Raw genomic sequence first — 26,992 nt, 5'->3', positions numbered from 1 at the left:
AGTGGGTGTGTACATAGAATGGGTGTGCACATAGGGAGTGGGAGTGTGAGTGTGTGCAAACATCTCGGCACACCCTCGTGGCCGGGCCGCTGGTGTTCAGAGCAGAGCCCGTGGTGCCCCCAGTGGCCAGGGGGAGGGTCCCCGTTAGACCTGCAGGAGGCCCCGGGTGGAGCGCAGCGGCCTGCTGGTGAGGGGCAGGGTCCGTGGGGTCACTCAAGGACACCCGTGGGCCTCTGCTTTTCGGTGTGTCAGAGAATTGTCCACTCAGGGTTCAGGGCTGCCAGAAGGACAGCCCTGCCCACTGTCCCCCAGGAAGTGGCCGTCAGCCCCGAGTGCACACCCCTGATCCAGGGTGCCGGCCCAGGTGACGCTGCCGTGGCGTGGTCCCTGCTCCCAGGACACCTGCGGGGGCTGGCCCCCTGCTCACACTGCGGATGCAGGGGCCCTGGCCGAGAGCGCCGTCCCCCAGTGGTGGTGCGGAGGGCCCATCACACTGCCCCGTCTCCCATCCCCCTGCTCCGACAGCGGCAGGCCCAGCTGCCGGGTGAGCAGGGCTGGGCCAGACTGGCAGAGGCTGCCTGGGACGTCCGGGACCAATGGTCCAGAAGGGCCACCCCCTCAGTACAGGTTCTCCCCGGTGACCAAGGCCTGACCACCCTCCTCTCAGCCCAGGGCCTGTCCCCGTTTGTGCCGTCCTCATCCTCCGGCCCCCCCGGGCAGCAGCCCCCCTCACCCCTGACAGGGTGGCGGTCCCATCGGCCAGTTCCCGAACTGGCCTCCTCAGCCCCGTCCTGGCGGCGCAGGGGTGCAGCAGGGACACCCCCACTGGACCCAGAGGAGGTGGCACGGATCGGGAGGACCACGGCAGGCCGCTGGCCGTGTACCGGCCACAGGGACTGTCGGGAGGGCGCTGGGCAGAGCAGACGCGGTGGGGCAAAGGCAGAGTTACCCCTGGGGCAACCGACACGGGCGGGGAAGAGGGGGCGCAGAAGCAGGCGGCAGGCAGGTCCCGGGCACGGGCTGCTCCCGGCTCCAGAGGTGCCCTGATGGCGGCCAAACGCCCACACCGAACGCCCTCTCTAGGAGGGAGCAAAGCAGGGTGCCGGGCAGGCCCGGGCAGGGGCAGCCCCCAGCTCTCGGCAGGCCTTGGTGCCCTCCGGTCTGGGGGCCGAAGGCCCGGCACGTCCCCGAGCCCCAGGCCTCCCTGCCCGTGTCGCTCCTGCCTCAGCAACAGGGACAGAGCGGGGCCTGACGCCAGCCCTCGGGGGTTTGGGGGGGTGTGTGCCGGTCCAGGTCCTGGTCCCGGTCCTGGGGAGAGGGTCACAAGCAAGGGGCCCTGTGGGGGGACACAGACAGGCGAGGGCCCCCCCCCCATGCCCCAGGGCACTAGGGTCATGGGGGGCCCAGCACTTTGCCTGGACGCCCTGTTGGAAGCACTCCTGCTGTGGGGGGGGGGGGGGGGGCGTCTGGGAGTCTGGGGGTCCGGCCTTCCAGGTAGCGTCCTGCGGGAGGAGAGGCAGCAGCCGGTGGACAGAGTCATCCTGGGGCCCCGAGGGCCTCACACCCCCACTGGACACACCAGGTGTCCCTGCCTCGCTGTCTGCAGGGCTGGGCAGGGTCACCCGCGTGGTCCTCAGGCGGGCACTCAGAGTCTCGCTGGCGTCAGCCAGAGGCTCAGCTCCGCCCTGTTACTGGGGCTGCCCGGGGTACCATCCCGTGGCCTCCGGGGCTAGCCCCCCCGTGCTGTCCCTCTGGGCACCCCCCCTGCAGCCCACCCCTGGTCCCGGCACTGCTCACCCGTGGCCGCTGTCTCCTGACACCCCGGAGCCATTGTCCTCCCCGGCCCAGGCCCACGGCGGGAGCTCCTAGCTCCTCCTAGCTCCTGGTCACCAGGCCCCCCCACCCCGCCGCCGCCAGCCTGGCAGTCTCTGGGCTGGACGGCCCCTCCCCAGGGCTCCTGCAGGGCCGAGGGGATCCCCCTGGCTCCCCCACCCACCCCATGGAGGCTCTGCCCTGCTGGTGCCAGCAGACCCAGGTGGGGCCCCAGGCCCGGGGGTCTCACTCCCGCCCTGTCAGGCGCCAGCAGACACGCAGGCCCCCGTCTGGGGCGTCTGTGGTTGGTGACCAGCGGGGGCTGCTCTCTGGGTCCCAGACCCTGGTCAGCAGGTGAGGAGGGTGCTGCGTCCGCTGTCCTCACCCAGCACCCCCACCGGGCACACCGCCCCGCCCACCAGCTCTGGAACAGCCCCGTGAAGGGGGCCACCCCGGGGGGCCATCCCGCCCGAGCACGAATCCACGCCGCTCCAGCCAGCCCCGGCGCTGACTGCGGGACCGTTATGTAATCTCGGCTGCCGGGAAATTTACCTCCCTAATTACATTCCACGGGTTTTCATGAGAGCCTGCTTCCCACGGCCGCAGCCACAGGGCACCGTGGGAGGGAGCTGGGACGTCTGGGGCCCGAGGCCACGGCGCACAGACCGTGGGCTGCACCCAAGGGTGCGTCCCGGTGCCCGCCCGACCCCCGCACCCCCACCCCCGCCTGCCCCCCCGTGTCCTGGGCGCTGTGCGTAATACCCTGCTCCATTTGCTAAATGGAGGTCACGGGCCATTAGTGGCGCTGATGGTCCTTAATGAACGTGAAGCAGCAGACCCAGGGCGGCAGACGCTGGCCCCGGGGCGCGAGGGCTCCGCCCGGGGGGCCGCTGTCCAACGCTCACTGTCGGGATGGCGCTGGGAGGGGGCGGCGCTTGGCACGCCTCCTCCTGCAGGTCACCCTGACCGTGGTCCCCAGCGTCGTCCTCTCCGGGCCCCGGGAGGCAGCTCTGGCCCCGGCCATGCTCCCTCCGTCCCCCCCGAGTGGGACCCTGGTGTCCTCCGGCCCTTGGAGACGCTACCTGTGCACACCCCTGCTGACCAGCACAGCCGGGTCTCCCTCCCAGGGCCTCGGGGAGGGGCGGGGGAGGAGCCCAGCAAAGTGGACATTGGGGCGGCGGGGGGGGTTGCAAGAGCCAGGAAGGCTTCCCAGAGGAGGTGTCTGAGCACCCCCAGGACGGGGTCCGGTGGGAGGAGGGGAGAGGCCCCTTCCCACAGCAAATCTCTGCGCAGAGCCTGGCCGGGTTTTGCCCTGTGGTGGCCCCAACATGGTGGGTGCTCAGCAAACAGCTCCCCTGTGCCCCCAGCACCCCCAGCCACCCCAGCCAGGCAGGGCCTGGCTGACTCCCCCAGGCAGGTCGGAGAGCTGGAGAGCCAGGTGCAGGCGAGGCCGGCGGGAAGACGGGGTTTGTGTGACCTTGGCACTTCTGCACGCACGGTGAGCTTGGGGGATGGGGGGGACAGGGCTCCATGGCGAGAATCCCTCCCCCTCCTGGGCCTTTTCAGCAGCGGTCTGGGCCCCTCCCCCCCGCCCATGCAGGAAGGGGCCGCCTCTGGGCCGGGTGGGCTCTGGCGGGGCTGTGTTTGGGGGCGGGGAAGGCCCTGGGGACCGAGGTCCTCGCTGCGTCCTGTGCCCTGAACCCCTCAGCACCTGCTGAGGCGCAGGGGCCCCTTCTCAGCAAAAGGTGTAAAAGGCAGCACACAAACTACACAGAGGCACAGAGAGGGGCGTGCACCTGTCGAGGGAGAGGAAGCTCGTGAGATACCCGGGACCTCTTCACACACGTGGGGAGCGACCAGACCCAGGGCTGGGTCTGCGAGGCCTCTGCTGGTGACAGGGTCTTGGGTGGCCCTCCCACCCTGGGGTCTTGTGTCCAGAGACTGGTCGAGTGTCGGGGGCTCCGAGGACACCCTGGGCTGTCCCCTGGGTGCCCTGTGCGCTGTGGGCATGCCCATCGCCCACCCGCCGTCACCCACGCACCGCATGCCGACGGGGGAGAGGCGCGAGGCCCTGCTGGGGAAGTGAGAGGCCGTGGCCGGAGCACAGAAGTGAGTGGACAGTCGAGTTGGGGGCGGAGGGAGGGGACGCAAGGTAGGGACCCGGCTCCTGGTCACCTCCAGGAGAGGCAGAGCCTGGGATTCCGTGAGGGACCGTGGACTTGAGTGACTCGGGGTCCCGCTCATGCCCAGGGCTCTGCCAGGACGTCCTCTGAAGCCCCTCTGGGCCTTGGGCGGGAGCAGACGTCACCCCGAGTCCCCCGGGGCAGGCCCTCAGCAGGGGGCAGGCCCTCATGCAGGGGGGAGGGGCCGGGCCTGAGAGCCGACGGCTGCGGGGCACGGGGCCTGGCAGTCCCCTAATGAGGTCCTGGTGGGGGGGGGGACAGGCCGCCTGACGGCCCTGACTAACAACCAACATGAGAGTGGCCGCCGGGGACAGGATGCATTGGATGGGCCAGGAGGGGCCAGGGCGTTCTTGCCCCCAGCTCCCCAGCTTGGGGGCCTCCCAGCCGCCCTTCCTGTAGCAGCTGGCTGCCCTGTGGGTGTGGTCTCGCCTGCCACCCCCAAGCCCCCTCCCCGGCCCCCCCTCCCTGGGACAGGGGTGCATGGGGCCCAATGGGGGCAACCCCGTGCCCAGGCGGCGTCCAGGGGTTGCCATCGGCGAGTAGCCGGGCCTCCCAGCCCAGGTCAGCCACGTGCCGGTGGACAGGTAATGTCCACCGAGCTGCTTTCCTGGGCGGGGGAGGGGGACGGCGAGGGGGGGCACGCAGTCCTCAGGGCCGACACCGACACGCAACAGCACGTCCGTGTTGCGGAACACGGGCCCAGGCTCCCGGGAGCCGCCGCCCGTGGCGGCCACGGCCGCAGTCAGCATTTCCCCGGCAGCCGCTGTGCGTCCAAGCCGCGTCAGGTGCGAGACACAGCGGTGCGCCCCTCGCCCTCGGGGCTCTCGCGGTCCCAGCGCCGCCACCCCCACTGCGGAGGCTCCGGAATGTTCCGGCAGGCGCCGTGCCGAGGCACTGCCTTCCCCCCCCCCCCCCCCCCCCCCGTTCCCCGCCCTGAGGCCTTTGGACCGGCGCCCCTGCTTCCAGAGGCCACACCCCTGTCTCCCCCTCGAAGGGCTCGCCGGCAGGGCCCCTCTGAACCCCACACACCTTCGTTGGGGTGACGTCGTGAAGGACTCGTAAGGGGGGCATGAGATTGTCCAGCAGCCGGGGTTCTTTCTGCCCGTCTTTCCGGGGCGCAGACTGGCATTGGTCGGGGAGGGGTCTTGGGGGGAGGTCAGGGAGCCGGGCCGGCCTCCCCGGCCTCTGTGCCCGCTCTCCTCTGGCTCAGACTGGCCTTTTCGGGGGGCACGGGCTGGGTGGGGCGGTCTCCCACCTCACGTGGGGCCTGTGGACTGTGGGCCATTCATCCATCTGTTCACTTGTCCATCTGTCCACCCACTTACCTTTCCATCTATGTGTCCATCCGTCCACCTTCCCTCTGCTCGTGCATCCCACTGTCCGTTGCACACGGCTGCTTGCCATTGGGGAAGCCCCCTCAGAGAGGACAAGCTGGCACCTAGGACCACCCGCTGGCTCAGAGGGGGGTTGGACCCCCCTGCGCATCCCACACCCCTCTCCGGACCCTTGGAGCAAAGGGCCACAGTTGTGCCGGCGGGGCCGGGGGCCAGGTCTGGGGGCCGGGCAGCCTGAGCCCATCCCAGCGGCCCCGGGCCTAGCCCGACACGTCGCCGGGGTCTCGTGAGCCGGGAAAGGAGGAAGGAGCAGTGTCCGCCGGGTGGGCTGGGAGGATGGCAGGGGCTCCTGTCTGCGCAGCCGAGAGCCCCGTGTGCTCAGAGGTGCTGACTCTGTCACCCTGTCACCGGTGTCCCCAGCTGTCCCACCGCACCGCTGCCTCCCGCGCACCCCAGGCCCCTGCAGACACGTGCACTCCGTTCCCCCCACCGCACCAGGGGACCCCACCTCTGTGTCGCAGGCTCCCTGACAGAGTGGGCTCTGGGCTGCCGCCGGGATCCACGGCAGCGGGAGTGATTGGCAGCTGTCACTCAGCCCAGACGGCCCCCGGGGCAGAGGGGCCTGGGAAAGGCGGGGCGGGGTGAGGAGGGAGAAGAGCCGCCCTTTCTCCCAGCCCTGGAGCCAGGGAGGGGGAGGGGCCAGGGAAGACGAGAGTTAGAGAAGGTTCTAATCAAATATTTATCTGTTAATTGATCCCGTGAGCCGCCTCTCCCTCCCCCCACCCCCGGCCGTCCCACAATTCCCTCCTGGCTCTCCTGCCCCTCCCTCCTCACCACCCGCCCCCCCCCCCCCCGCCCCCCCCCGGCCGCGTCCCCCTGGGCCCCGAGCCTGCCTGGCCCCCACGCCCGGGAGCGTCACCAACAAGTTTGCTCACGGAGGGTCGTGGGGGTCAAGGGTGACTCCGGAGCAGTGGGGGGGGGGGGGGCGTCTACATGGCCGTGTCTTCATGTGTGCACGCACACGCGTGCCCCCCCCCCCCCCGCTGTCAGGAGTGCAGGCGCTGCCCCCCACCGTTCCTGCAGAGAGGGGGGGGACCCGGCGACCCTGCCGAGGAGGAGGAGGAGGAGGAGGAGGGCAGGACTTCTGTGTCAGGGGTCGCCCGGGAGTTAGGGCTGGCAGGCACTGAGACCGCGGAGCCTGGCGCTGGGGGTTTGGGGAGTGGGGGGCCGGGCCCTGGACACAGAGTTGACCTCAGGCCCCCATCTACATGGAGGGGGGCAGGCGGACGGACCTGGGGGCAGGGCTGGGCCCGGAGGCAGAGCGCCTGGCAGGGTCTTTGACTCACCGTCGCCCCCTGTGGCCAGGCCTCTCCGGGCGCCTTTCACTCTAACAACTGACTTGACTTTGTGGTCACTGTCTGAGCAGCTGTCCCCTCCCCCACTGGCCGGCAGACCCCGCAGAGGCAGGGACTGCCCGTCCGGGCCCCCAGGGCACAGTCAGGGGGTGAGTGAGTAGCGACCGGATGGGGGCTGCGCAGAGAGCGGGCCCAGCGTGCTCTCTGGAAGGAGCGCCCGTACCGGGGCAGGGGAGACGGACGAGGGCACAGACGCCCAGCGTGGCGGGGGAGCAGGGGGGCACAGGCAGAGCACCCCCTCCACGGGGTTGGGGGGGAGCATCCCTGAGTGTCGGGGTGCCCACGCCAGCCTAGGGCCCCTCCGTGCAGGGAGGAAGTGGCCCTCGCTGCTCGTGAGAGCGGGCACCTGTCTGTGCCCTGCGGACACGCTCCGAAGGCAGGAGAGTGCCTCACCGGCCCAGAGGGGCTGCCGCCAGCCAGCCCTCAGTGCGCATCTACAGTGAAGGACACCGAGTGGGAAAAGCTAGAACGCACCCCAGCCTTCCTCCCCCCGACAGCCCGATGGACCCCAGTCCCCCCCCAGGGCTGAGGGACATCCTCCAGGGCTGCTTTCGATGCCCTTCGCTGTTGGTCCCCACAGCACCCAGATTGCAGGGGGTGGTTGGGATGGGGGCCGGGGCTGGGCCTCCCCAGGAGTCTGACCGGCCTTCTCTCTCTGTCTCTCTCCCTCCCTCTCCACAGGGCAGTCAGGACGCCACGGCTCCTCCCGAAGCGATGGCCCAGCCCTACCCCCCCGCCCAGTACCCCCCGCCCCCGCAGAACGGCATCCCCACGGAGTACGCCCCGCCCCCGCCGCACCCCACGCAGGACTACTCGGGCCAGACCCCCGTCCCCCCGGAGCACGGCATGACCCTGTACACGCCAGCACAGACCCACCCCGAGCAGCCGGGCCCCGAGGCCAGCACGCAGCCCACCGCCGGGGCCCAGACGGTGCCGGTAAGGGGCCCCCACGACCCGGGGCTTCAGGAAGCAGGGCCCACCCCCCGCCCCAGGGACGGCTCAGGAGGGCAGCGGGCAAGGCCAGCACATGGACCTCCGTCAGAGTCCACAGTGAGGGGCCCCAGTCACAGTCACCCTCTGACACCAAGCACCCTTCCGGTGGCACCTGCTCAGCCAGGCCCAGCGGGGCGGGCAGCCGCCCGGCCCGAAGCAGGCCCACCACCTGCAGCTGCCCCCACCCCCGCTCCCCGAGCCCGACGTCAGCCCAGCTCCCACCTCACCTGAGGGACGGAGCGTGTCCCCGGCTGCCAGGGACCTGTTCGTGGGCAGCGAGGGAAGTGGCCGAGGCCGGGCTGGCGGCCTGGGCTGGCCCAGTGTCACAGGGGCGCGTGGCAGGGCCGGCGGCGGGCGAGGGGACCAGGCGGGCGTTGCTATCATGTCTAATCACCTGTAACCTACCTGCCTGGCTGCCCTCCAATCAGACAGCTCCAATTATGTGGTTGTCATGCAACTCCGAGGGAAAGGGCTGAGGCCTGCACTTTCCCGGCAGGACGGAGTGTGGTGAGGAGGGGCGGCCGTGCCCCAGGCCGGCCCTCCCGGAGACCGGCCTGCCCCACCCTGCCCCTTCCCTGGCTCTCCGATGCATTCTTGAGGTGCCCATCCCCACCGCTGCTCCAGGCCTTGGGGTCAGGCCACCTTCCCTGCTGGCTCGGCCCCAGCACTGGCTGGCCAGCCAAGCTGGGCGAGGGGCCAGCAGCTCCCAGCTGCCGGGCAGAGGCAGCGCCCTGGCGGCTCCTGATGGGTGCCCCTGACCTCATTCCCGACGCCCTCCCCCAATGCACTCTGGTTCCCAAGGGGCTGCGTGGACCCACGTGTCACCACCTTCCCTGTGTGGGCAGCCTCGTCCCAGCTCTCCGGGGCAAGAGCCCAACCAGCTCCGGGGCTGGACCGGGCAGACCGTCATCGGGGGCGCTGCCAGGCCCTTCCTCTCGGCCTGAGCCTGCGAGAAGCCAAGAGACTCCCGGGTGCTGCTGTCCCTGGTTTGGCGTCTCCCGGAGACGCCCCCAGAGTTCCTCCAGACGGACGACTCCGGGGGTGTGGGTCACAGACCTGGGAGCAGCCCAACCTCCCGCTGCTCGTCACGTGCTTCTGGCCTGTGCGGGCTCAGAGGCAGGGCTCGCCGTGAGTGCGTGCGGGCCAGCTGGTCTCGGTCTGAGGGACGGCAGCGGTCAGGGGGCATCTGGTCAGGCTGCATGACCGCTCACAGACTCACGTGAGCCTGGGGTTCGCCAGCGGGAGACAAGTGGATCAGACGCACGACAGCCGGTGCCGGCTCTGCGGAAGGAGCCCGAGGCCCGCTCCACGGCAGGGCTCCTGCCTTCCATCGTCAGACGTTTGGGGGCCCTGCTGTGCATCGGGCACCGAACAGCACTGGACACACAGAAGCCGTGACTGACCAGCCCTGCCCCATGACAGCCACCGGGTCCCACCAGCCAAGGACACAGAAGTCGAAGCGGCCAGCCGTGGCCTCTGTGGCTGTGAGAGCCCATGGCCCCCGAGGGGACCCAGTGTCCCCAAGAGCCGTCCCCACTGATGGGGCGAGAGGCTCACTGCTCGGGCGGAGTGCCGCCCTCTGGAAGTGCCGGCCCGGGGGGCCGCAGCCTGAGCGACCTTTTTTTGGCCTGAGTCTCCTCAGGTCCTTCGAAGGGTCAGGGCCTGCAGGTCCCCATCCGGGGACCAGGCCAGGCTGTCCTCCAGGCCCTGGGCTGCATGAGCAGTGCGGGTGGAAGTCAGCAGGCAGCCAAAGGCCAGCAGCTGCCCCATGAGTTGTCAGCTGCCAGCGCGGGCGCCAGCGCTCCGGCCCTGGAGTACCGACTCCTGCAGCACCTTCCCGCCTCCGCGTAGCTGGCAGGCCTGCGCTCCCTGTCGGAGCCCGGGGTGGAAGGGCAGAGGCGGTGATGAGTCTGCCCCTGCACCAGGCTTGCGGGGAGGCCCCGCCTTGCGGCCTCCGGCCAGTGGGGCGCAAGCAGAGGACACCAGCGGCCCCCGTGGAACCAGTGCAGTGGCGGCCAACACCCGGCAGGTGGCACCGTTCACACAGAGCCCGCAGCGGACACACACTCTGCCCAAGGAGGGGGCCGCCCGGCGCCCCCACGTAAAACAAGCCCTCCTGGACGGAGGGCCGGAGGCCGCAGGCAGGAAAGGCCTCCTCTGAGGCCGCCCACTCGCGGGGCGCGCGTGTCCGGCAAGCGGCTGACGGCCTTCGCACAAGAACCCAGGAGCTGTTGAAGGAGCCGGGGCTGGGGGGGGGGGGGGGGGGGCCCTGCTGCTGCTGCAGAGAAAGGAGGTTTGCAAGACCTCCTTCCAGCTTGTCTCCCATCAGCAAGCGGGGGGGCCGCGCCAGCGACGGGGGCCCTCTCGGCCTCGCCCCTTGCTGGGCGAAGGGGGCTTCGGGCTCCTGGAGGGTGGGCAGGACGGCATCTGGGGTCCGTCGGAGCCCACCACGGCCGCTCTTGGCCTTGGAAGGGTGGGGAGCATGGAGACGCGGAAGGACACAGAAGCAAGGCGGCGGAGACCGGCCGCGGGAGGGAAGGGGGCGTCCCCGGCGTTGTTTGGCGGCTGCCCGCGCTCACGCACGGAAGGCAGGGGGCTTAAACATGGCGGGGCGTGCGGGGGGAGCCCCCGGAAGGGCGGCCCGGGCTGCCTGGGCCGCTGTGATAAATGGTGGGAAGCGTCTCTCCCCCCTCGGGCGGCCGGCGTGCCGTCACACTCGGGGGCTTCTCGGCGCGTCCCGCAGTTTCACGGTCATTGAGCCCATTTATCTGCCTCCGCGCAGCTGCGCTCGGGGCCGAGGGCGCCCTCCTCACTGGTGTCCTGGCCCCACCCGTGGCTCCTCTCCACGGCACTCCGCCCCCACCCTCTGGCCCTCGGTGGCTCCCCTTAGGGTTTGGGGGGAATCTGGATCTTGTTGACACCTGGTGGGCTCAGCCTCTATGGCCGTTCCCCCCGCTCCCCACGTAGGGCGCCCCTCCCTCCTCTCAGTGCCAGCCGGGCCTCCAGGCCGGGGTAGCCACTGCCCTCTGCTGGCCTGAAGTCAGCATTGCATGTCCCTCTCCAAGCTGGATTCCCTATCCCGTGCTCAGGAGCCGCCCAGCGGGTGCTGGCTGATGCAATGCAGGGGGCCGTGGGGGTGTGACAGAAGGCACCTGGCCCACCTGGAGCACTGCGTGGAAAGCCACACCTTCTGGTTGCCAGAGGGTGGGCCCCAGACCTCGGCTGATGTCCGGATGAGTCCTCTGGGGGCTTAGTGCAGGCTTGCTCTGTGCAAGGAAGACCAGCATCCAGGCAGGAGGACGGCAGGGGACCTGGGGGTGGAGGTGGGCTGGGGGAGGGGCCCCCCGCTGATGGCCCCGTGCAGCGGCCCTTGCTGACCCCTGCAGAACAGGGCCTGGGTCCCCAGCAGCCCACCCGGGGCACACGTCCCTCCCACAGCCCGACAGAGGGCTCTGAGGACACACATGTGCTGGCACTGGGGCTGCTGCCCAGGGTGGCCGCCCGGGGGACATGGGCCTGGAAGGGGCGGCTTCAACCCCACGCTGAGCACCCGCTCCCCCACCTGGGAACGCAGAGTCTAGGAAGCACGTGGGCAGGAAGCTCCCGCAGCCCTCCCGGCCTCTCCCGTGGGTCCTGGGTCCTTCGCCGCCGCCCTCGCCTGCGGCACCCGCCACCCTGGAGCCTGGGCAGAGCCCCCCGGCTGAGCACAGGGAAGGATGGCCTCTCGGGACAGCCGCTCGGGAGTCCAGAGCGGGGCTCCACCGGGTGGCCCTGAACCAGCCTCCACTCCTCCGACTCCACCTCCTCAGCCTTGAGCACAGCAGCCTCCCCCATCCTGCCCCGAGGGGGGCCGGGCTCATACTGGTCAGCGCTCCTCTGGGTGCCAGGGACAGACACCCACCAGAAAGCGGCCTCCTGCCTCTTGCTGCCAGCCCGCCGCCGCCGCTCCTCAGGATACACGGGCGACCACGGCCACCCACTCGTGCAAGTTCCGGCACGAGCCTGAGGACCTGCTCTCCGCCTGCGCTCTCTCCAGACGGCAGGCAGGCTCCGCGTGGCCTCACCGCAGCCAGGGCCCCCACGCCCTCCGCGGGCATCCTGACCTGGGCTCCGACCCCGCAACCAGGGGGCAAGTCTGAGCAGTGTGCTGGGGACACAATCCCAGGAGGACCCCGGGAGAGGAGCCAGAATGGAGACAGGGAAGGGAAGGGGAATAAACGTGGCGTCGCCATCTCGTTGTCCTCACCGGGCCACGCTCGCCGCCCACTGGGGGAAGCTGGGGGCCGAGGAGCCCCTCGGCAGGGAACCAGGTGTCTGGCCACAGCCCTATCTGTCACCTCTGAGGACAGCTCCTGGACACCAAGGCTCCGCCCTGCCTCGCCAGAGGGCTGCACCAGAGGATGCACCGTCAGCTGGCTGTCGGCAGGTCAGCCCCATGAGTGGCACACAGATGGCCTCGGGCCCTGGCCACCCGTCCTGGTAGGCTGTTGGGACACGTGGGTCCGCAGCCACTCGGCACTGATGGAGCACCTGCTGATGACCTGCAGCGCCGGGATTCAGCAGGGACGGACCCGGGCTGCCGGCCGCCGACTCACCGCCCCTGCCCCTTGCCACCTCGGGGCCTCCTCCCAGCCCTGCCCTCACCGGGAGCCGCTGAGGGTGGGGCCCGCCCACTTAGCAGCAGCCTCGCTTCCCAGCACCCGCGCCTCCTGGAGCCCCCCTCTGTTGAAACCGTGCTCGGGTGCAAGACAGGGACCCGCTACAAAGGACAGAACTCGGTCACCCTGCGTCTTAGGAGGGCGTGGCCCCCGAAGTGCCCAGCAGCAGCTTGGGGCTAGAGTACGAGGCAGCCCCCCCCCCCCCCCCCCCCCCCCCGGTGACCGTGGGGTGGGGGCAGTACCCCTGCAGGAGTGTGCATGCCTGGCGGCACAATTGGGAACAGCCACTTTCTCATCAGGCCTTGGACGCCAGAAGGGCCCCTGTCGGGGAAGAGGGCAAACCCGGGACCTCGAGAGCCAGACAGTCCACGGAGCCGAGGGAGGGTGGTCAGACCCCCGCCCCTCGGAGGAGCGGGGACACAGCAGGCCCGGGAGGCCTGGCCCTGCGCTGGTTTCCCCGGGCACAGCTCGGGCAGGGCCTGCAGGTGGCGCTGCTGAGCCGTGTGCTGCTTGCCCAGACGCGGCGGTGGCAGACCTGCCCCTGGAGGGAGGGGGGTCCGGGGGCTGGGAGGGCCTGGTCTGCAGACACCCCCCTGCACAGGGTGGGAGCCGAGCGGGCGCCTCACGTGCAGGCCATCTCCCCACAGCAGACAGACGAGGCGGCACAGACGGACAGCCAGCCCCTGCACCCCTCCGACCCCACAGAGAAGCCGCAGCCCAAGAGGCTTCACGTCTCCAACATCCCCTTCCGGTTCAGGGACCCCGACCTGCGGCAAATGTTCGGGGTGAGTGTGAGTGTGCGCGCCCCCCCCCCCCCGGGTTTCCTGCCCCCGCCGCCTCCCGCCTCCTGCCTCCTGGCCCAGCCAGCCCCGGCCTGAGTCCACAGGGTGGGGTGGGAGGGAGGGATTCGGGGCACGGTCGCCGGGCGCCACCCCCACAGCCCCCTCCGACATCCGCCCACCTGTCCTCAGGCTCCACAGAGGGGCCAAGGCCAGTGCCTGCCGGGTTATTAGTCCGCTGCGAGGGGCCCAGGCCCTCTGCTCCTCAGAGGGCGCCTGGACGGGCGGCCCCGCCCCTGCCCCGCCCAGCGGCCGTCCAGTCCCCGCCCCCCGCCGCTGCCACTCAGCCTCCCTGGGCCAGCATGGGGGCTCCCGGAGAATACACGGTGGGCGGGACAGGTGCCAGACAGCGTCCCCCCGGTTCCTCGGGCCTGTCTCCAGGTTCCATGCCACGGGGCCTCAGCCGGGCGCTGTGAGAGGCTGGGGGCAGGGACCCCCTTAGTCCTGCGGTCACTTTATCCTGTCACTTGACTGACCACCCAGCGGGCGCCGATGCCCACTGGGTGCTGGGCGGCAGTGTAGGCAGGCAGGCGGGCAGCAGCCAGGCGTGCGGCCCCAAGCAGGGCAGCCCCTCGGTCCCGACCGCCCCCCACGGAGGACACTCGCGCCAGCCAGTGTTGACCACTGCCTGCCCTCCGTCACTCGGAACCATCCCTCCTGCCTGCCCTGCGTCCCCCCAACCTCTGCCACGAGCAAGGCGGACCCGGGCCCCTGAGCCCCCCACGCCACCCCCACCTCCGGTGGGTTTGTCAGGGACAGGTCCAGCACCCACACCTGACCTCCCCCCAGATATCCACTCCCTTCCTCGGGGGCCTTTGCGGATTTGGGGTAAGACTCACTTGGTGGGGAGCCGGCAGGATTTAGAATCATTGCGGCCCTGCACCCCTGCGGCCTGGGGCCCTGCTGATAAGCCGCCAGGTGGCGGAGCCTCACCGGCCCCACGGGACCCATTGCCCCACCCGGCACCTACGTGGTGCCTGTCTGCCGGCCCCTGCCCGGCCCCCGGCCCCCCACCAGGGTGGGGGCGGCACTGCCAGCTGGCTGCACGTCACCTTGCTGCCCTGTGACACCCACCTCCGGAGTATTTCGGGGTGAAGGGGAGCCCCACCTGTGTATGCTCTGGAGGCCCCGGGACAGGCCCCTCAGGAGCTCACTGGCATTTTGGGGACCTGGTCACAGGCTGTCAGCCATGCGAGCTGCTGAGAAGGACAGTGCCACCCCGTGTGTCCTGTCCCTGGCCAGCGTCAGGGCAGGAGGCGGAGCTCAGTGCCAGGGCGTCCTGCTCAGGCCAGGGCGCCTGGGGTCCAGCCCCACCCATCACAGGCCACCAACCCACGGAGGCCTTCTGGGGGCTTTCTCTTCCGGGGGCTCCTGCTGCCCCCAGCACCCACCTTGTGGGAAGGACTTTCCCCCGTCATGTGAACTGGGGTGCCCGTCAGCAGCCGGTGGCAGGGCCCCAGCACCCTGGCAGGGAGAGCTCTCTGTGCAAGGAGGTGGGGAGGGTGCCCGTCCCCTCATGCTGCATGGAGGGAGAGCCTGTCCCCTGTCCCTGCCCGGACGGAGGGGCCGGGGACGGAGGGACTGACCCCGCCCGGGCCAGGGGTCTCCCGGGGCGCAGGCTGCCTAACGCGCTGCCGTCTCCTGTCCCCCCACCCTCTCTGTCTCCACAGCAATTCGGAAAAATTTTAGACGTGGAGATCATTTTTAACGAGCGGGGCTCCAAGGTGGGTGCCGCCCAGAGGCCGCCACCATTACAGCGCCGGCTGTAGGTCCCGCCAGGCTAACGTGTGACATGTGCGTTTCCTTCCTGGAGAGCTTCGCGCCCGAGGACCCCTGAGCGACACGGGTGCTTGTACTCCCCTCCTCCGCCCCCACCCCCACCCCACTGTCTGTGTTGTCGTTGCTGCTGCCGCTGACGCCTCCTTCTCTCTGAGCTGCCAGGACCTCTCTGTGTGCACTGGGACCGGGACGGCCCGGCTCCTCCTCCTCCTCCTTCCTTGGGGGCCTGCCTGGGGGTCAGCCCTGCGGCCGGGGGTGGGGCTGCGGGGCAGGCGGGCGGGCTGGCGGGAAGGCACCCCAGCTGAGATGGGCCCTGCTCTCTGCTCTGGAAGACACTGCGCCCCCCAACCAGGCTGCCCCCCTCAGGTCCTCTGACCCAGCCTTGGGTGAGGGCGACGGCCCTGGGCCCTGGACCCTGGCGGGGCCAGTGTCTCCTGTAGCTTTGGCCTGTCCCCCTTTGGAGAGGCCAGCTGGTGAGCTCAGGCCGGCTGGGCCGCGCCCCTCCTGGGCGCCCCCTGGTGGCCCCGGGACAGACCTCCAGGCTGCCTGAGTCTCTCCTCCAACTCCGCTGACTTGACCCCCACCCCCCTCTCTCTCTCCTCCCTTCTCCCCCTCCCCTCGCCCCCCACCCACGCCTCCTTTTTTTCCTTTTTCTCATCCTGTGTCTTTCTCTCCGTGTCTGTCCCTCTCTGCTCACAGGGCTTTGGGTTTGTAACTTTTGAAACTAGCTCAGATGCTGACCGAGCCCGGGAGAAGCTGAATGGGACCATCGTAGAGGGACGGAAAATTGAGGTGCTCAGATAAGTGTGCCGGGGCAGGGGCGCCCGCCACCCGGTCCCCACCCCAGGTCCCCTGCTGCCCGTGAGCGCCAGGCCGGGGTCCCTGGACAGGGGCTGGGCAGGGGCGGGGCCTCACGGAGCCGCACAGAGGCCGGAGCCCCAGCCCGTCCCGCGCCACCTTGTGGGTCTACATTTCAGGCCCACCCCAGGACCCGCCCTCACCCCGGCCCTGCCTCCTCTCCTTCCCGAAAGAGAACCCCGCAACTGGGGGAGCAGACAGACACTGGGAGGACCCCAGAAATCGTGTGTGTGAGGCCTGGCAGCTCCGAGGACCACGGCCAGCCCTTGCTGGCCTGTGTTGGGAGGGCCCAGCACCCCTCCCCGCCCCCCCGACGCTGCCAGCCTGCAGCTCTCCCTGCGCCTCGCCCCCACAGGGCCCGCAGCCAGTGGCCAGGGCCTAGAATGGGACTCAGCCCAGGGGAGCAGCGGGAAGAGGGGGCAAGGCCCCGGACACCCCCGCCTCCTCCCTGCCCCTCCCCAGGGCTGTGGCCTGGGGTGTCTGGGAGCTGGGCTCCCCCACAGCGGGGCAGCCAGGGGTGGCTCAGAGGGCAGGGGCGGCCGCTGGCCCAGCCCACAGGAAGGGCAGGGAGAGGGCAAGGGGAGGGTTCCCAAAAGGGGAAGTACTGGAGGCACTGACCTTGGCCAGGCTCCAGCCCAGCACCCAGTGGCGCCCAAGGCCGTGGGGGCTGACACTGGGCCCCTCCTCTTCTTCCACCCCCCGCCCTGCTCCTGCTTCCTTCTGCAGAGGTCTCCTCCTCCGTCCTGCCACCCCGTCCAGTACCCCCCGGGCTCAGCGGTCTGGACAGTAGGACCCACCCCCATGGCCCCCGTCTGCCCCCCCCCACCGGCCTGTCCCCAGGGGCACAGGGGCCCCTCAGAAAGCTCTGGTCTCCGGGATAGGGCAGACGGGCCGACAGTGAGGCGCCTGCAGCTAGGGGGCCTCCGCCGACAGCCACCCTGGCTAGCGACCGTCTTGGGGGCGGTTCTTGTGGCCGGCCCGAGAGCACCTTGAGGAGAGGCCGCCAGCCGCAGCCCTTGGGTTGCCGGAGAGAGAGGCTGGGGCTTGGTTTGTGGCACTGCCACGTGAAGGTCAGGAGCCAGGGAGTCCGGACGTAGCACCTGAGCCGAGGGCCCGGGTCCAGGGCCAGGCCAGGCAGCAGCCCGTGCTGGGCACGGTGACGGCCGAGGCTTCCTGCACGGCCAGGAGAGGAGGCCCGGGAGAGGCCGGGCAGGGGGCGGGGGCTGTCCTGCGCCTCCGCCTGAGTGTCCCAGGCCCTCCCTCCCAACCCCCAGCCGCCCCCTCCGAGGGGGCCATGGAGAAGTGCAGGGCAGGACTGGGGTGGCCCACGGCCCCCCCAAGGCCTGAGGCTCCCCTCACCTTCCCGCTCCCTCTCTCTGGGCAGGTCAACAACGCCACGGCCCGGGTCATGACCAACAAGAAGACTTCGAACCCCTACACCAACGGTAGGTAAGGGCCCCGGGGACCCCGGGGAGGCTGCAGGCGCTGACAGAGGCCTGGACGGGGGCGGGGCTGCTGGAGGCTGACCTTCCCAGATGCTCAGTGCCCCCCGGGGCCCAGCTCCCCTGTCAGGAGCAGCCACATCGGCCAGCAGGAAAGCTGGGGCAGCCCACCCCCAGGCACCCAGCTGGCCAGACTCCGGGCTCTCCTGAGCGTGCATGGCACCCAGAGGCCCCCCGGCTGGGCTTCAAGCACAGCGGGGTGGTGGCCGCTTCCTGGATGGTTTCTCATTTCCAAGCACTAAGGGAGGGCCTGGGCCAGAGGCGCTCCATATGTAGCGATTGTGATGGCAAAGGCAGGGACAGTCCCCCGGGGTCTCGGAGACACCGAGAGGTTGAGGCCACCAGAGGAGGTCCCGCGGGCCCGTCGCGTGTGTGTCAGCCAAGCGGTCACTCTGCCTACCTGACGGTGAGCAGACGGGCCCGTCCTCCGCGAAGACCAAAGAGCTGGTGCGGAGCTCAGGCAGCTGGGGAACGCACCGGAGGGAATGAACTTCCCCAGTCTGACTTGGTGTTACTATTCACAGAAGAAAGCAGGGACTACCCTGGGGGGGGGGGGGGGTCTCAGGCTGCCTCCAATCTGGGGGCCCTGACAGTTGCAATGGGCCGAGATGGACAGGTGCAGGGACAGACGGAGGCCCCCAGGACCCTGGCGTTGGCGGGTGGAGGTGCCGGGCCGTGGGAGGCGGCAGCCGGACCTCTGAGAGTGGACCCAGAAAGCCACCGGGGCAGGTGGGCTTGGGTCGCTGCCCCCCCGGACTCGGCCCGAAGCTTCTCACCGGGGCGACTGGAGGTCGTCCCAGGAGGTGGGACGTTTCTCCCCTCCTTTCCTGAGGTTTGGGGTTTCTGACCCCAGCAGCAGCGATCAGGCACAAACGTCTCTGCCATGGCGTCCTGGGGCCGGTGACAGAGAGCAGGCCGCGGAGAGTATGGGGAGGGGGCACCCTGTCTGGATGCTTGGGGCCAGGGCCCACCCAAAGCCAGCTGGGGTCCACCCCGGAGGCCTCGGACTGTGCACTAGGCCCTCCGGTGGGCAGGAAGGCGGCCCCGGAGCAGCCAGCCTGGAGAGAGGGAGTGGCTGGGAATTGGGGTCTGGCCCCGCCACGTGCCAGCTCTGTGGCGCGAGGCTGCGGCCCCTCTGAGCCTCCACTTCCCGGTCTGTGCAGTGGGAGGGCGGGTGCCTACCGCAGTGGGTGGGCTCCGATCCAGGGGCGCGAGGGAGCGTGCCCAGGACGTGCTGTCCTGTAATCGGAATCCGAGGTCCTCCCGCCCCAGGCGCCTCCCACCGGCTGCTCTGGGGACAGACACAGTGGGAGCGCGAAAGAGGACTCGGCACTGGGACGAGGGGCCCTTGGGAGCTGGTCCCAGGGCGCGACACAGGCTGTGGGGCAGGAAGTGGGAGGGGCCTCCGGCGGAGGCGGAGCTCCTGCTCGGCAGCCTCCGACCCTCCCTCCGGGGAGGCGGAGCTCCTGCTCCACAGTCTCAGACCCTCCGGGAAGGCAGCCAGGAGCCGCAGAAGACGGCACTCCCTCGACTGGGTTCTGTCAAGCTTCCAGAACGCCTCGTCCCAGCGGGGGGCACGCCCGCATTTCCATAACGCGCCCCACTTTCCCTTCTTCATTCCCGCCCGCAGACATCACGGACCCCAGGGAGCCCCAGCACACCGGGACTGGTGCCCCCAGGCGTGGGAGGCCCGGGGCAGGCTGGGGAGGGCCGCGGTGTGGAAAGAACCGAGAAGACACCCAGGCGGGTGGGCGGGGAGCGGCTCGGTCCCTGCGATTAGGTCCCCGGGAAGCTGCACCCACTCAGACCGCGGAGGCGAGGGGTCCTGCCCCCGGGGAGAGGGGGCTCCCGGGTGTACAGGTGTCCTGTGCAGTGGGGAGAGGACGGGGAAGACGGTGACTGGAACCTTTGCTTCTGTTCTAGGCTGGAAGCTCAACCCCGTGGTAGGCGCCGTCTACGGGCCTGAATTCTATGCAGGTAAAGCTGGGGCGGTGGAACCCGGGAGCGATCAGGGGCGGGGCCTGGCCGCGCAGGGGCGTGGCCAGGCGGTGTGGTTGTGGTCTAGCAGGAGCCGGGTGGGTGGGCGGGCGTGGCTGCTCACAGGCTGGGCTGTCCAGCCCGCACTCATCCTGTCCCCTCTCTCGCCCCCTTTCCTGCAGTGACGGGGTTCCCCTACCCCACCACAGGCACGGCCGTTGCCTACAGGGGCGCACACCTACGGGGCCGGGGCCGGGCCGTGTACAACACGTTTCGGGCTGCGCCGCCCCCGCCCCCCATCCCAACTTACGGAGCGTGAGTACGGGGGGCGCTCCGGGAGGAAGGCATGGAGGAGGCCCAGGGGAGTTGGGGTGGGGGCCCTGGGACAGCCGGAGGGCTCGGGCAGCCTTTCCGGAACAGCGCGGGCTTATGGGGAACCCCCACACCGTGGTACTGCATTCTTCTCTTGACATGCAGTACCCCCACTCTGCCACCAGGGAACCAAAGGCCGCTGGCATGTGGGGGACATTTAGAGCCCCAGCCGGGACCCCGGTTGGCCCTGGGGTGCAGCGAGGGCCTTCTCTAAGTCCAGCCCCCGCTGGACCATTTCCCTGGGGCTGCGCCCTCCTCCCACAGGGGGGACAGCGGCCTGGGGTGGGGCGGGGGGAGGGAAGCGAGAAGGGGCCCTGGGTTCGTGGGAGAAAGGAGCTGACCAGCAAGGGTGTTACTCTATTGTTATACCGAAACAGGGCGCTGGAGCGAACGCTTGTTAAAATGCCAGTCCCGTGGGCAGGGCCGGCACCCTGCCCGCTCCCTCCTCAGCAGACGCCGGAGCCGGCCTACCCCACCTCTCCAGCGTTCCCACCACTTTCTTGTCCGTTTGCTTCCAGGGTCGTGTATCAGGACGGCTTTTATGGTGCTGAGATTTATGTAAGTGCGGCCCCCCGGGGGGGGGCGGGGGGGCGCCCAGGCACGGCTGTTTCCCCAACGGTCCCCCCGTCCCCTGTCCTCAGAACCCAGGGAGGGGTCGGGGGGCACCCAGGCACGGCTGTTTCCCCAACGATCCCCCCGTCCCCTGTCCTCAGAACCCGGGGAGGGGTCGGGGGGGCAGCACTGCACCCCTGGGGACCCCACACGGCCAGAGCTGGGTCATCCGGGCTCGCCCTGGGAGTCGTGAGGGGCCTCCCAGCAGCCCCGTGAGCCGGAGGCACGCCCCCCCCCCCACCCGTTTTGCAAAGCGCCGTGCGATGGGGCAGTGCGTGGCTCCCCATGTCCCCGGGGCTGTGGTGCGGGTTCAGAGGCCGTGTCCGCCCTACTAAAGCCCCTGCGCCTCTCTCCCACCCCGCCCCCGCCCTGCAGGGGGGCTACGCCTACCGATACGCTCAACCCGCGGCGGCGGCGGCGGCGGCGGCCGCCTACAGTGACAGGTACCACCTGGGGGCGGCGGCGGGGCAGGGGCGTGAGGGACGGGGCCCGAGGCCTGGGGCCGCCTCCTCCTGGCGGGTGCACGGTCTGGACAGAGGAGAGCAGGTCCGCATGGGCCTGGAGACCCCAAAACAGCAAGCCCCCTCAGCTTCTGTAGTCACTTCCTGCTTGCACTTCCTGGGGAGGCTGTGGCCCCCCCACACTTCTCAGGCAGCAGACAGCCCCTACCCCCAGGTCTGAGACCCCCCCCCCGCCCCGGCACCGGAGAGGAAGGACCCCTGGTGCCCACCCGCCTCCTCGCAGGGGTGTGACAAGGCTGGGAAGGGTGGCCCCGGTGACACCGGAGAGCAGCGTGTGTTTCACGGTCAGGCCCTGGGGGTCCCCCGGGAGTGGCCCGGCCTGCCCTTTGCCCTGTGGGCACACGGCCTGTGGGCCCCAGTGCTGAGGGCCCCCCCTCCCGGAGGCAGGTGGCAGGCCCCCCCCCAGACCCACACCTTCGACACAGCCGCGGGGGCCCAGGGTTTGTCAGGAGCAAAGTGGGCCCCACAGCCCAGCCCCGGCCCCTCAGAAGCTGGTGTTTCACACACACAATAAACCGGGTGAGAGGAAGGCCATCCCAGGGACACCGCGCCAGCCGCCTCCTCAGCATCAAAGTCCCTGCCGCCCCGCATGTCCCCTGGATCTGAACCCCTTCCCAGGCTCTGCCCCATTGTTTCTGGGGATCAGGGTTTCCCCCCCGCCCCGAGATGAGCCCTGTGAGGACCTTTTCTCCCCCACGTGGCACCTGGAAGAACAGGTGTCCCCCTCCCCTGTCAGGTCAGCACACGGGATGTGGTAAGAGGGTGGCCAGCTGCGTCCCAGACACTCCCTTCCAAACGGGCGGGAAGGGCAGCGAGGGGGGTGTGCGGGGGCGGGGCCTCGAGGGAGGGAGCTCAGGAAAGGTCTGGGAGGAGGTGGGGGGCCTGTTGCCTGTCGCCAGTAGGGGGCGCCTGGCGGCCTGACCGCCCCACACCTGTCCCCGTGTCCCCCCAGTTACGGCCGAGTCTACGCGGCTGCCGACCCCTACCACCACACCCTCGGCCCCGCGGCGACCTACAGCATCGGAACCATGGTAAGGGAGCCAGGTGGCCTGGCCTTTGGCCCCGCCGGGACGAGGAGGGCGCCGCGCCGTGGCCGGGGTGGGCGGGCAGGCCCCTCAGGAGGACCACCCCGACCTCAGACCGGATGGCTGGTGGGACCAAGGCCTGGGTTTGAGCTGGGGGTCAGGAGTGGGACTTGCCCCCGTGTGTCCTCCTGGAGGTAGAAGGAGGCAGGTCTTCCCGGACGGACAGACGGACGGACGGTCAGCTGCCCCGCGACGCCGTCTGATCCCCTAGGTGGCACCCTGGAAGGGCTCGGCTTTCCGAGCCAGTCCCTGCGGCCCGCCCGGGCCCTCGCTGCCCACCGGGAAAACCCACAGAACCGTCCTGGCAGAGCTCCCGGGGCAGGCAGGGACCCCCCCCCCCCCGTGGGTGTGTCTGTGCCGAGGTCCCTGTGTCCTGTCGCCCCCGACTGTGCCTCTTCCCGTATGGGGGTGGGGGAGGAGGGCCGCCTGCTGTCTGTCACCCACCCTCCGGCTCCCGGAGGTGGGGCTGTTCCCCCAGCCTCCTCGGTGGGCGTGGGGAGCCGTGGGGACCCCCTCGTGCCCTGGCGTGTCTGTGTGTGTGTGTACAGCCAGCTGTCAGCACACACGGCCCAGCTCACTCTGTGCCCCACAGTCTGCCTTCCGTGCCCCCCCCCCGCCCCCGCCCCCGCCCCCAGGGGCCGGTTCCGTCGGTCTGTAGCTAGCTTCACACCCGGCATCAAAGATGAAAACAGTTTCGGGGTACAGGGGGTAGGCAGGGAGGAGGTTCTGAGCCAATAAGGATTTTCCCTCGTCTCCTTTGATTTTGCTTCCTCCCTCCTAATTTTTGTGTTCTTTTTTGATTTTTAACAAGCCTCAGATATCCCAAGCAGCCCGTGGTAACCGCTGGTAGCCACAGGGAGCAGGCCCCTTGGGGACCCACAGCCCCCCCCCCCAGATGGAGGCCCCGAACCTGCGGCTTGTGGCTTGAGGGCCCCTTGGCCCCGGGACCAGCTCCGCCCCCCACGCAGCTGCGAGCGGAAGGTTTGCCTTAGTGCACGGAGGGTTCCCTCGAATGTTTTCTTCATTATATTTAAGATTTTCTATCCACCTCCCCCCCCCCCCCGACTTTTCTTCTCCGGTGCCAGCCGTTCTCTTGCCTTTTCTGGCAAAACCGGTGGGTGGGGTGGGAGGTTCCTGCCAGGGCCTCCCTGACCCAGGGCCGGAGGGGAAGCAAGGACGCCCAAGAGCTGTCCCCCCTGAGGGACAGAGGAGCGGACCCTCGGCCACAGAAAGCTCCCGGAGCTGGGCGGGCAGGCACAGCCCCTCCCGATGGAGCCAAGGCTGGGGAACCTCTGTGGCGGTGGCCGGAGGCGCTCAGCCCCGCCCCACAGCAGCCCCAGGGGCGCAGGGGAGGCAGGTCCCTCGCTCCCCGCTCCCCAGAGGAAGACGGAAGGGGCAGGGACGGGCCAGACCTGAGCCGAGAGAGGCCGCAGAAGCAGGGTGGCTGCCGACCCCCGCCCCCAGCCCAGCAGGACCTCAGAAATAGGCCCAGGGCCCCTCCTGTGGCCACGCCCACCGCACCCGTCCGCCCCGCGGCAAACCCTGAAAGGGGCAGAGAACCACAGGAGTTAGCTGTTTCTCTTTTTGGTTTTCCTTATTTTTTTTTCCTTTTTGCTTTTTCCCCCCCAAACCCCAAGGCGGTACTGACTGGCTGTTTTTCATCTTTGATGTTGCAGGCTAGCCTCTGCCGAGGAGGGTACAGCCGCTTCACCCCCTACTAGCAAGAGGCCCGGCCCCTAACAGCATTCACAGGCTGTCTAGCACACACCCAACCCAGCAGGCCAAAGCCAGGTGCAGCCGCCAGGAGCGCAGGGCGCCGCCGGCCTGGGCGCCGCCAAAGTCCCTAGGCTGTACCTCCAGCCAGCTGGGCCCCCCCGCGGGCGCGTGTGTCTCTGACCCTGGTTACCCCTGTGTGTCTGAAACCTCGGTCCCCATTTTGGCTTTGTTGACGTTCTGCCCGCCCCACCCCCTAAGCCATTTCAGGTACGGTATGCACCTAGGGGCAGGGGCTAGGCCGGGCAGAGGACCCTCCCCAAAGGCTAGCAATAGAGCCGCACCCACGAGGGTGGCCCACTCGCGGTCCCTGGGGTCTGCAGAGCCACAGAAGCGGCCTGGCCGGCCCGGGAAACCGTCCCAGCCGGCCTCCCCGGGATGCTGGGAGCCGGGGGCTCCTGCCCACCGCCGTCAGCCCTTCCCAGGGCTAGTCACAGCAGCGGCGTCCGCGCCGTTTTGCAGTCCAGCTGAAACTGGCGTTGCTGATTAAGCGTTGTTGCCATCTCCTGCCGGTGTGCAGGGGCCACACCAGGCTCAGCTGTGAGAAAGCAAAGTGCAGGGAGAACTGTCCCCACCAGGCGGCGCAGCGGCCTGACATCTGTGCCCCAGCTGCGCCCTACGGCCCACGGCCCCCCGAGGCGGGGTCCCGGCGGGCCTTGCCCTGGCATTTGTGCTGGGGCCACGACACCTCCTTCCCCTCCGGAGCTCAGACGTGCCTCTGGGCTGGGGCCTGTCTCCGGGAGGAGGCCTGGCCGGCGGGCAGGTCGGGAGTAGGGTGAGGCCCCTCCTCACCCCAGACCCAGAGGACGGGGCAGTGCCGTGTGTCACTGGCTCGCTAGGGGGCGCCGCTGTGCTTAGCTCCGCCCCCAGGAGCGCACACGCTTCCAGGGCGGAGGGGCTGTGGGAGGAGGCGCTGGCTGGGAGAGGGCTGCAGCCGAGGGAGCTTCTGGAGGGGTCCGTGCAGGCAGGCCAGGCCCTGGCCGCCAGCACCTTCGCTACAGGGAGCGGCGGCACGGGCCGAGAAGCCCGAGCGGGCTACCAAGGGTGCCGGAGCTGGGCTTCCGGAGGCCGGCAGCCAGCCAGGTGCAGGTGCCTGCTGGCCAGGGCACTGGTTCCAGGCCGGTGGGGTGGGTGGGTCCGCCCAGGGCGCCCACCGCCCGGAGCGTCACCTTCTCAGCCACCTCACTGCACCCCGTCCTGACCTCCGCCCCCCACCTGCCAGAGCCCGTCTGCCACCAGGTCCCCTGTGGCTCCTCTGTTCCCGCCACCCTCTGCCCCGAAACGGAGGACACACATGCCCTCTAACGGCAGCTCCCGCGAGAAGATGGGTCCCAACAGCTGGGGGGGAGGGGGCTGGCGCGGGGGGTGCTGGGACTGCAGGGCGCGTCCCCACCCCCCCTCGCCCGCAGCGCCTTCCGCGAAACTGCACGCCCCTCTCTCTGTTTCTGTTGTAGTGAGAGCTTCTGCCGTCTCCGTCTCGGACCACGAAGGGCAAAAACAAAAAAAACACACAAAAAAATCACAAAACAAAAAACGAAACAAAAAAAGATGTTAAGATCCAAGCAACACAAAAACCAACCAAACCGAGATGCATCCACCACCTCCAGGTCTCACGTGCCCGGGGAACCGCAGTGAGGAGCCCGCCGCCCGGCCCGCGAGCCGCCGCCGCGCCCCTCCCGGCAAGGGCAGGGGGCGAGCCAGAGGGAGGGGCCTCCATTTTCTCTCCAGTCTTCCTTTCCCGGCCCCCGCGCCCGAGGCAGTGCGGGGCCGGCAGGACTGGATCTTCGTTGCCAACTGTGCCAGTGGAGAGGGCAGCTGGGCCGGGGCGGGCACGGGGAGGGGGGCAGCTTTCCATTCCCGGGGCTCCGGCTTCGGCCCCGCCCAGTCACCCTGTGCCGCGCTCTCTGGGCCCCAGCTCCCCTCACGCCACGCCTCTGACGCCCGTGTCCTGCACACCTGGGGAAGGCTTCGAGGGCCACTGAGACTGTGCAGCCAGCAGCCCCGGGGCCCGACCCCAACACCAAGGGCTGAAGTGGTTCCAGAACTATGGGGCCCCCGGGCACCCCTCCCTCCACGTGAGGGGGCCCCCGGGCTACCCAGCCAGGACTGACTCCTGAGCCTGAGGACGTGAGACGGTGAAGGACTTGAGGCCGGGAAGGACTTGAGGCTGAGGACTTGCTCCCTGAAGGGCTGTTTCCGGTTCCCTTTCTGGAGGACGCCCTGAGCCTGGTCTGGGGGAGGGACAGCTGACCTCAGGGGACCCGCTGGGACGAGCCCTCCCCGCCGCTGCCCTGCGGAGAGCCCAGGCCTGCGAGGGAGGGCGCTGGGGGACAGCCCAGTGCCCCCTGCACTGCGGGGCTGGGAGTCACAGCCTGGGGGTCTGGAGGCCAGGCCAGAGCCGGGAGAGCGGGGCAGCCTGGGGGAAGGGGCTGCGGCCGGCAGGTGACAGGGAAGAGCCCCTGGCCAGGCAGGTCGCTGGAGCCGGGACAGCAGCAAAAAAGAAAAAATCAGAAAAACCCAGGTCCCCAACACGGCTCCACTACTGTCTCATGAAACCTGCACAGGCAAGGCCGACACCTCACTTTGTACTCTGCATCCGCTCCTGAAGCGATCTCCTTTTCTATGTCCGGTGTACAGAGCCCGCCCACGCCGCCCGTCCGACCCCGCCGCTGGGCCCTTTTCTCACAGCAGCCGCGTCCTCTCCCCGCCCCACGCCCCGGCCCCCAGGACTGCAGCCAGGCTCCGGCCTCCTTTCTTACCATCCTGTATGCTTCCCAGGTGTGACCATTCAAATCGACAGTATTATTATTAAGATTATTAATAAAGATTTCTTTCTTCAAACCAGGACAGCGCTCTGATTTGGCAGCCCCCCCGGGCACACAGAGGGTGGGGGGCACCAGAGGGGGGTCTGGGAGAGGTTCGAGCACTCCATCCTCTCCCGCCCCGGCCAGGCCCGGCCCAAGTGCCCGAGCGGGGCCCGTGCTCCCACAGCCCCGCCTGGCCTCAGCGCTGGGTGACCCGGGAGTGGGTGGCAGCGGGGGCCACTGTCGGTGTGCTGGGGGAGGGGGGACCACCCGGCCCGCAGCACCAGCTCCATGGGTCTGATCGCCAAGCTGTGGTCTGAGGAGCTGCTTCGAGGCGAGCCTCCTGCTCCAGACACTGGGGAGCCCCGTTCCCCCGTTCCTGGAAGGCTGGCGTGGAGGAGCGTGGCCACCCTCCCGCCGCCCTGGAAGAGGAGGGAGAACCGAGCGGGAAAGCAGCAGACTGCCCACTAGGAGC

General features: G+C 69.6%; 1 protein-coding gene across 4 annotated transcripts; it reads left to right on the top strand.

The window, feature by feature from the left end:
- Window positions 1-7,427: 7,427 nt before the first annotated feature.
- On the top strand, window positions 7,428-25,222 carry RBFOX3 (RNA binding fox-1 homolog 3). 4 transcript variants are annotated; one of them, XM_036034225.1, is made up of 11 exons: window positions 7,428-7,680; window positions 13,043-13,180; window positions 14,905-14,958; window positions 15,713-15,805; window positions 17,256-17,316; window positions 19,297-19,350; window positions 19,533-19,665; window positions 20,100-20,280; window positions 20,710-20,777; window positions 21,808-21,886; window positions 25,168-25,222. In XM_036034225.1, the coding sequence occupies exons 1-11, from the start codon at window positions 7,459-7,461 to the stop codon at window positions 25,168-25,170; spliced, it is 1,086 nt and encodes a 361-aa protein (XP_035890118.1). In that variant the 5' UTR covers window positions 7,428-7,458; the 3' UTR covers window positions 25,171-25,222. The 4 variants fall into 4 exon arrangements, with proteins under 4 accessions (XP_035890118.1, XP_035890116.1, XP_035890120.1 ...); XM_036034223.1 differs by lacking the exon at window positions 25,168-25,222 and adding an exon at window positions 22,752-22,866; XM_036034227.1 differs by lacking the exon at window positions 25,168-25,222 and adding an exon at window positions 22,752-22,865 and having other exon boundaries at window positions 20,241-20,280.
- The last annotated feature ends 1,770 nt before the right edge of the window (window positions 25,223-26,992 follow it).

This window comes from Phyllostomus discolor, chromosome 8 (genome assembly GCF_004126475.2).
Source record: "Phyllostomus discolor isolate MPI-MPIP mPhyDis1 chromosome 8, mPhyDis1.pri.v3, whole genome shotgun sequence".
NCBI classification, from domain to species: Eukaryota; Metazoa; Chordata; class Mammalia; order Chiroptera; family Phyllostomidae; genus Phyllostomus; species Phyllostomus discolor.
This window is presented reverse-complemented; position numbering and strand designations above follow the sequence as displayed.

Coding starts and splice junctions, on each gene's coding strand:
- RBFOX3 (XM_036034223.1), top strand. CDS start 7,459: ATGGCCCAGCCCTACCCCCCCGCCCAGTACCCCCCGCCCCCGCAGAAC. Junction 20,281..20,709: donor TTTATGGTGCTGAGATTTAT/GTAAGTGCGGCC, acceptor CCCGCCCTGCAG/GGGGGCTACGCCTACCGATA. Junction 21,887..22,751: donor CCTACAGCATCGGAACCATG/GTAAGGGAGCCA, acceptor ATTTTTAACAAG/CCTCAGATATCCCAAGCAGC.